Here is an 8,280-nt window from a genome sequence, read left to right as displayed (position 1 = left end):
CCTTTTTTTTTTTTTTTTTTTAACTTGTTTAATAACATTCAGACTCAGGTAGAAATCTGGAATAGAATATTTCAGCCCAAACATTAAGTTTGGCAAATAGGATATTAAAATGGAAAGTACTAAATATCTCTAATTCTAAGTAGTCACTATGGGCACTCTCTGGGAAATACAGCCAACACATTCTTGTTGCAAAAAAAAAGCCAACAGCATACTGGGTTGTACTAACAGGAGGACTGTCACTTGCAGATCAAGGGAAGTGATTCTTTCACTCTATTCAACATTGATAAGGCCTCACTTGGAGTGCTGTGTCCTGTTTTGGGCCTCATACAAGAAGTATGTGGACAGTTTGGACAGAGTTTGGCACAGGATAAAACACAATTAAGGAACTGGGAGGCAAGTCTTATGAAGAAAGGCTAGAATAGGGCTATTTAAATCTAGAGAAGAGAAGAGAAGACAGAGAGGGATTTGATAATGTTCTTCAAAATACCTGAAGGATGATTATAGACAGAAGGGAGATGGGCTTTTCTCTGTGGCCATAGGGGACAGAACTAAGGGCAATAGCCAGAAGCTGCAGAAGGGAAAATTTAGACTGGAATTTTGGAGGAACTTTCTGACTAGGTGGGTGGTTAAGGTAGCTAACTGCCTAGAACAACTGTGGAAACTTTATCTAGAAGTTTTCAAGAGCAGGTTGGGCAGACACTTGGCTGGGATGGTCTAGTTGGGGATGATTCTGCCTTGAACCAGTGGGGGGGTGCGGGGTGGACTAGAGGACTGTATGAGGTCCCTTCCAGCCCTACTTTCTTACCACCCAAATATAACCATAGGGGCCAACCTTTTTGGCAGCTGTTCCAAAATATACCCCTGCATCCTGCCCATATGCCACCAATCCACTTCCCCAATCTGATCTGCTGCCTGCCCCGTCTGTCACTGTGCTGCTGCCTCTTCTCTCCCCAATCTGCTGCATGCTACACACACAGGCTGCCATGCCACAGGTTGGCCAGCCCTGGTCTGTAACAATGCAATCAGAACTATTCAATCAGTCATCACCATGTAGCATATGGGAAGTCTTAATAGGATGAATGTCTTGTTGATCTTGAGGGCAAACGGAAGTAAAGTTACCTCCTTAAAACAAAGGATATTCTTTTCATAAGAAAAGGAAAACACATTGACAGTGGAAAAATTTTTGCCAAAAAAAATTCAGTCTCTTGTGCTGTAAATTGCATCTCTTTCATAAAAAGCAAGTCAATCTAAAATGCTGTTCTGATACCTTTGTAATAAGCACATATCAACTTGAAAAGGAAACTAAATGATTCACATACCCAGGAGCAACAGCAGTGGGATGAGAAACAGTAACAGCTTATAAATTTTTGGAAGGCATCTGAAAAGACATGTGTCAGAATTTAACTTTACAGGAAATATAGAATGGGTCTACCATATTTAATATTGTATTGCAACAGACAGGATATTACTGTGAAGTTCATCTGAATCTCAAATTCATCTATAAATATTTTAGATTCAATTCTGTTCTGATCAATCAGCAAATGATGTACCCCTTAAAACTTCTGCTTCCTAGTGAGGAGTGAAGTTTGCTGCAATTTAGTACATTGGTCTCACATTTGCAATGAGAAGAATAGCCAGTTAAATCAACCAATGTTAGCAAAATAGAATTTATTAAATGTACAGAAGAAACTCCAAATCATGAAGTATAAATATCAGTTTCCTTTATTTATGCTACGCATCTTGTAAAACAAGTAAATCTGTTTTACATTACAGAAAAATAATTTTAAAATATTTTTGGCTCAAGACACTAAATTCTATTTAAAAATTATGATAATTAAAAGAAAGAAGTCTACAAACCTTGTAAGAAGAAACACATTGAACAAAGAAATCAAAGTAACAAGCTGATACCATCCAGTTCCAAGCCACCAGAAAGCTCCAGAAGCTGCCTTACCTATCAGAGAAAGGACATTCAATTAACAAAGTCACGTGCTACAGCATATGCTGAGAGAGACCAAGCAGAAGCACATGCAAATGCTGTGGAAAATGCTCTGTATGGCAAACAGACTGTTGAGGTAGATGGATATAGGAGAAAGAACTCATGCAAATCATTTCCATCTAAAACAAAACACCACTAAAATAGCAATATCATCAGATATTCAGCAAACAGCCATGCAGCAAGATGAAATGCTTGTTTGTTAAAAACTACAACTTTCATGAGGATAGAAAGTAAATCTTTGCAAATGAGTGACACCTTTCAGCTCAAAGTCTCCCTGTGTTTTGAAAAGACGTTTGAGCATTAATTCTTCTGATAAAGGGTATTGTGTCTATGGGAGATTAAGCAAGTTTCCCAAACCAACAGGGAGTTTTAATTGGCAAATCAGGAACTCAGGCCATTCCCACCCCCAATCTCAAGCCCTGGGAGTGTGGTCTAACCATTAGTGCCCCCCCCAGATGAAGCAGCCTAATAAATGATCTATTCAGTCTGTGAACACAAGTTTACCTTAGTTTTGAACACATTTAGACAGTACAAAACATAGAAAAGCAAGCATAAAGAGTGCAGCACAAACAGCCAAATCTATCAGCCACATAATAACATATTGTAGATTTCTAGTGTGCCAGTCAAAGCCCAGAACATGCAAAATGTACACAGATTAGGAAAATAACCTGGAGAAACAATGGCCAGCCACAGTAGTGCTAACACCTTCCGAGATACAAGCCATCCTGTTGTTCCCACTGTTCGCAATGCTCGTAGCACAAAGTAACCTAGTATATAACAAATGAACCGGTATATACATACATGCAGACATCCTGAACTACAGTTTGCAAAAATACATTAGAGAAGCTATTCTTTAGTGTCTGAAATGTTATGGAAGTAGTTTATATACATAAATAAAAGAAAAAAAAGAAAGAGTGCCATACACCCCAATCAGACATAATGGACACCTATTACACGCGCCTGATGCCTGCTTCGACACATTCTAAATTAGAATGCATTGGAGCAGACTCAATTAATAGAGTTTGCTGGAGCATGCTAATTAGCACACTCCAGCAACTCCATCATCAAGTGTATTCAGTGTTCCTGGGCTTCAACATGGCAGCAAGAGCACTTTAAAGCTTGTCAAATGAGCTTTAGTTCAAGCGCCCCCACCGTCATTTTGAAGTGTGGGATGCTGGATACACAAGATACTGCAGGCAGTTTAATTAGAGTGGCTCCCAAGAGCTGCTCTAATTAAAAAAGTGCCCCCCTCTCACCCCGTGTAAAGATGCATAATGTTTAGACTAAGGGATGCCACAGACATTACAGCACAATATTTAGTGAAATCGAGTAGCTGACTGAAGTGTGTGTTACACAACTACGTTTCTCAGCTGCTTGAACAGTGCTGACAGCAAATACAGTTCTGAAGATTTTTGATGTCTATGTCCATTCAAGTAACAGAAGTCCTCTCACAGGACAATTTATCATCTAGACAAACCTCTTGTAAAAACTGGCTCTCTAAAAATAAAGGTAAGAGGTAAAAGGAGTTTATTCAAATAAAATATTATGTATGCTAGTACCCCACTGTCCTACTTTTGCTTTAAAAAGTCAGCTTTCCAGAACACTTTCCAGAACTGCAGTGACAAATTTAACTTTTTAAGATGCACACTGTATAATAAATTACCATACCTTCCTTTTATAGTGTGATTGTACCATAGGTAAACAGAAGATTCTCTGCCAAGCTAGTTCCTAAAAGCCAATTTAATATTATAACAAACACCACAAAGAATACAATGCTATTTAACTATTCTTGTATGGCCTAAGTCAGTCTATTCCACATTGATAGTTACAGTTAAGCTAAAAATGCAAAGCAGTATGAGTGATTAACATTTGTGAAATTGTGATGGAAAATAAAAGCAAAAGAAAAAAAGGTGCAAGTCAACCTGCATAAGAAAAGGTGTGCCAAATGGTCCTTGCTACCCTTTTAGACCTTGAGGATTGCATGTGGACTGTTGTGTATGTTTCAAGATGTTTCTTCCCCTTACAGTCATCACCTGTTGGTTGTGGTAACAGTCAATTAATGTGACAAGTTAATCAATAAAAATTACTAACAAGACAGATGTGTGCCAGTTAGGTCACAATATCACTTTCTAAAACCAAATATTAAGGTAACAAGTAAAATTAAGAAGGCATACATATAATGTGCTTCTGTTACGTTACAGAAATATATTCATTACACACATACAGCTGTATATCATGTCTACGTTGGACACAAAAAAATTTTTCAGCTTTCACAGAGCTAAGGAGTAGCTATGTAGCATCTAGAAGTCACAATGACATCCAACCCAGGCTAAAAAGGTAGCATATAAAAATGCCACATTTATACAAGGCAGGCAAGGCTCTTTGAGTAGATGTGATCTCTTATATTCGACTAACCGAGTAGTTGGAAAAGAGTTCCTAGCAAGCTTTCGGGTGCAATCAGCCTTCTTCAGGCATAGGAAGTCTCTGCTGTTCTGAGACTCCAAGGAACAGAAATTTCTTTGGAGTCTCAGACCACAAGAGACTCCCTATGCCTGACGAGTAACTGCGCCCGAAAACTTGCTAGGAACTCTTTTCCAGCTACTCAGTTGGTCTAATAAAAGATATCGCATCTACTCAAAGAGGCTTGCCTGCCTATGTCCTTGGACCAACACGGCTACAACCAAAATCCCAGCAGCACTTACACAAAGATTCCCCATTTATACCAAGATGGCCATCTTCTCTGAGAAACTCTTTTACATTCATACTTCCACAGTAGTTTGAGTGAGCTGAAAGAACACAGAAAGAACACAGCAATTTAACACTCGGGGAATCTACAACTTTCCAAACAGCTAGATTAGCAAGCAAATTAACCCATCTCGACTGTTTATGAAATTACACCACCTACCAGACACCTTAAAGATGGTACTTGTATGTCTACCTACAAAGGTCTGACCAAAAACCATGAGGGTTTTCCCACCCCCTGCCCTCAAGCTTTCCTGCATATTTTACCTTACTTCTATTAACAAAAGCTAGTTTGTGTTTGTTTTATAAATTTAGCTCAAGTCTTCTTAGAGAAGATGGTTGGGTATTTGGCCCCCACCTCAAAGCTGTCTGACTGCTGTTGGACCCTGGTTTGGCACCCAAATAACTGAAATAGCCTACAATCAATTGCAGCCAGTCAACACAAGTTGCTTTCACATTTGCTTGAAAACTGCAAAGTCCCATAGCATTTTCCAAGGAATCTGATGCGATAACATCAGATCTGAATTTCTAATTTGAGAGACTCAAGTAGGAGAAAATCTCAAATTCAGATCAATTAGTCCATCCCAGGGGTGGGCAAAATGTGGCCCAGGGGCCAGATGCAGCCTGCCAGGCCATTCTATCTGGCCTGTGGGGCCCCTAAAAAATTTAGAAAGTTAATATTAATCTGCTCTTGGCTGCCTGTCACGTGGCCCTTGATGGCTTGCCAAAACTCAGTAAGCTGCCCTCTGCCCAAAATAAATTGCCCGCCCCTGGTCTATCCAGTTTTTCATAACACATACTATGGACAACTAAAGAACTAGTCCAGACCTCACAAACAGCAGGTGAAGCCTGGATTACAAGAAAGTGAGCAGAAGTAATATAAAAATACACACTAAAATATTTAATACAAATCCTGCCACTTCCCCTGCACAAAAAAAGCTGCAGCAACAGATCCTAAATACCCTCTCATCGCTTTAATTTCCAAGTCAAGCATCATACAACTTATTCTGTATTACTGGAGGTTCTGGAGTACATAAAGATGACCAGAATAAACCTTGCCAATATTGGCAAACCGTAAAAAGGATGAGAGCACCACACCAAAACCTTACCAAAGGAGTGGGAGGATGTGGAACATCCCCTTTAGCCCATCTTGATATATCAGAGGAGCAACATTACTGTTACTTTCTCTCCTGGCAGGTTATATTTAACATTTTGGTTATAAGGTAAGCAATATTCACCCCAAAACCAAACACCAGAATGGCCTACACAAAGGGTTAACCTATGGGTTTGTAGAGAGAACAAAAAGAGTTTTAGGACCATGAAAAGCAAGACTGTAGGTAGCTAAAACGTGTAAGCATGAGAATACTGACTTACAGACTTATAAAATTTAACTTGCACTATTTTGTATACAATACCTTCTCCATTTAAACATTCCTGCATGACATTTCCTGGGGGGAGGGAGGAAGGGGGAAGGAAAGGGAGGGGGACACAGAATGACCACACCATTAAATCACCACTAACCTGGATATTGGTATCTCCAAAAGACAACAAATAAACATAAAAAGAGAAAAGAAACCAACCATTTTACTAAAGACACCGTGCCACAACAGAGGAATAGTGAAAAGCCAGAAAAGAACAGTGAGTACTGAGCTTTTCCTCAAGGTGGTAGTGCTTTTCGTGGAGACAGAAAAACTGAAAAGGTACCTTTAAATTCATAACCCAGCTTCAACAGAACCATTTGAAATAGTTGCACTAACAGTGATGCAAAAGAGGTTGCAGCGTATTTGACCAATTGTAGAATCTTATTCATGTAGAAAAAGGTGCCTCCTATTAAAAGAGTGTGGATTAAAAAATAAGTTGTATTAAAAAGTAATACAAAGTTATTTCCCTACATACGCATGATAATGACAAATGCAATACCAACAGAGTAGTGGAAACAGAAGGAAGAGGTGGATAAAAGTTTAGTTACTTAACCAAGAATATGAATGGTAAGTGAAACAACTGTTAGCAGCATTGCTAATCCTATTTCATTTATCTATGGTTAGCCTTGGCTAGGGAAACAAAAAGGACACTTCAACAATGCCAGCAAATCTAAGCTGCAGCTAGGAGACCAATTTTAGAGGGCAGAAAAATAGCTCAAACCATAAAGTCTATTTATCTGAGAAATGCCATTAATAATTTGAAGAAAAACTGGCTTTTTGCCACTGTTTACAGTGCAACTTTTCCAAAATTCAGCAATTCTTAGTATTATGAAATCATGGATAGTGAACGTCTCAAAATCCCAGCTCGAGTAAGAAAGGGATAAGGCAGGGAGGGGCAGGCAAAATATTGCTGGCCACTGCCAGCTGGACTGGAGCTAAACCATTCTCAGTGGTGGCAGATAACAGAACAAGGAGCAATGGTTTCAAATTTGCAGCAAGGGAAGTTTAGGTTTGATATTAGGAAGAGTTCTCTCACTACGAGGGTAGTAAGACACTGAAACAGGTTACCCAGAGAGGTGGTGGAATCGCCATCCTCAGAGGTTTTTAGGACCCAGCTAGACACAGCCTTGGCTGGGATGATCTAGTTGGGGATGGTCCTGCTTTGAGCAGATGACCTCCTGAAGCCCCTTCCAACACTAATTTTCTATGATTCTATGCTGGGTGCCTGAGGAGGGAGGGCTGTGCCCCATTCTACTCTGCTCCAGCCACTCTCCTCTGCCCCTCCCAGCTTCCTGTTGGTGCTGCAGCTGCACAGTCCTGGCACCACAGCTGCCGGTCCCATATGGGACAGGGTGTAATGAAGCACGTCAAGTAGCCATCCTGCCCGATGTGATGAGCTGCTGCCACCACAGCACCACTAGGTGACAGAGGTGAGTCTGTGCCAGGTGCAGAGGGGGTTCAGCTTTGGGCAGTCACCCCTGACTTTGCCATGAGCCACTGCCTCTGTGCCACACCAGGAGTGGGAGGATAGGACAACTACTCTGTGTGCTGCATCATGCCCATCCTGTGCGGGCCCAGTTGCTGGCAGCCACGGTGTCAGGACTACACAGCGCCAACAGGAAGCTGGGCGGGCCGGGGGAGGAAATGGCTGCGATGAGGCACAGGAGTCCATGTGCTGCATGGCCTGGCCAGCTTGGCCCTGGCTGCAGCTGAGCAGAGTGGAGGGGGGCACAGCCCTCCCCCCTCAGGGGGCAGAGCCCTCCTCCCTCAGGCTCCTGGAGGTGGCTGGCAGGCCCAGTAGACTCAATTAGCATCTTCCTGCCCCACCCCCAGCCCTCAACAGCTCACCAAAACTCCTTAAGCGGCCCTCCAACCCACCCCTGGCTTAAGAAGAATTCTTGCTCAGGGATGGGGAAGAAAGTTTCTCTGCTCGCCACTCACTGCGTTGCAAGTGGAGGAAATCAAATATAAAAGTTTCTCCAGCAAAGACAGCTGTTATCATGAATGAGGTGTGCCCCTGGCAGCTGCTGGGGGGGGCATGGCAGCGCTGGTGGCAGCACAAGCGCAGCGACGAGCTTCCACAGACACTGTCGGTGGTGTTGATTGGGGGGGGGGGGGGGG

The 8,280-nt window shown here is 41.7% G+C and overlaps 1 protein-coding gene across 7 annotated transcripts in view; it reads right to left on the bottom strand.

The window, feature by feature from the left end:
- SUN1 (Sad1 and UNC84 domain containing 1) overlaps positions 1-8,280 on the bottom strand; it is a 55,181-nt gene that overhangs the window by 26,449 nt on the left and 20,452 nt on the right. For 3 of the 7 annotated variants that reach the window (XM_019512904.1, XM_019512903.1, XM_019512907.1), the window contains 6 exons: positions 6,443-6,565; positions 4,699-4,782; positions 3,919-4,029; positions 2,647-2,763; positions 1,858-1,951; positions 1,320-1,378 (listed from right to left, as the gene is read on the bottom strand). In XM_019512904.1, the coding sequence (XP_019368449.1) occupies positions 1,320-1,378; positions 1,858-1,951; positions 2,647-2,763; positions 3,919-4,029; positions 4,699-4,782; positions 6,443-6,565 (588 nt within the window). The remainder of the gene's footprint in view (positions 1-1,319; positions 1,379-1,857; positions 1,952-2,646; positions 2,764-3,918; positions 4,030-4,698; positions 4,783-6,442; positions 6,566-8,280) is intronic. The other 4 variants (XM_019512906.1, XM_019512908.1, XM_019512909.1 and 1 more) reach the window with 4 other exon arrangements.

This window comes from Gavialis gangeticus, unplaced genomic scaffold (genome assembly GCF_001723915.1).
Source record: "Gavialis gangeticus isolate Ggan-Ray unplaced genomic scaffold, GavGan_comp1, whole genome shotgun sequence".
NCBI lineage: Eukaryota > Metazoa > Chordata > Crocodylia > Gavialidae > Gavialis > Gavialis gangeticus.
This window is presented reverse-complemented; position numbering and strand designations above follow the sequence as displayed.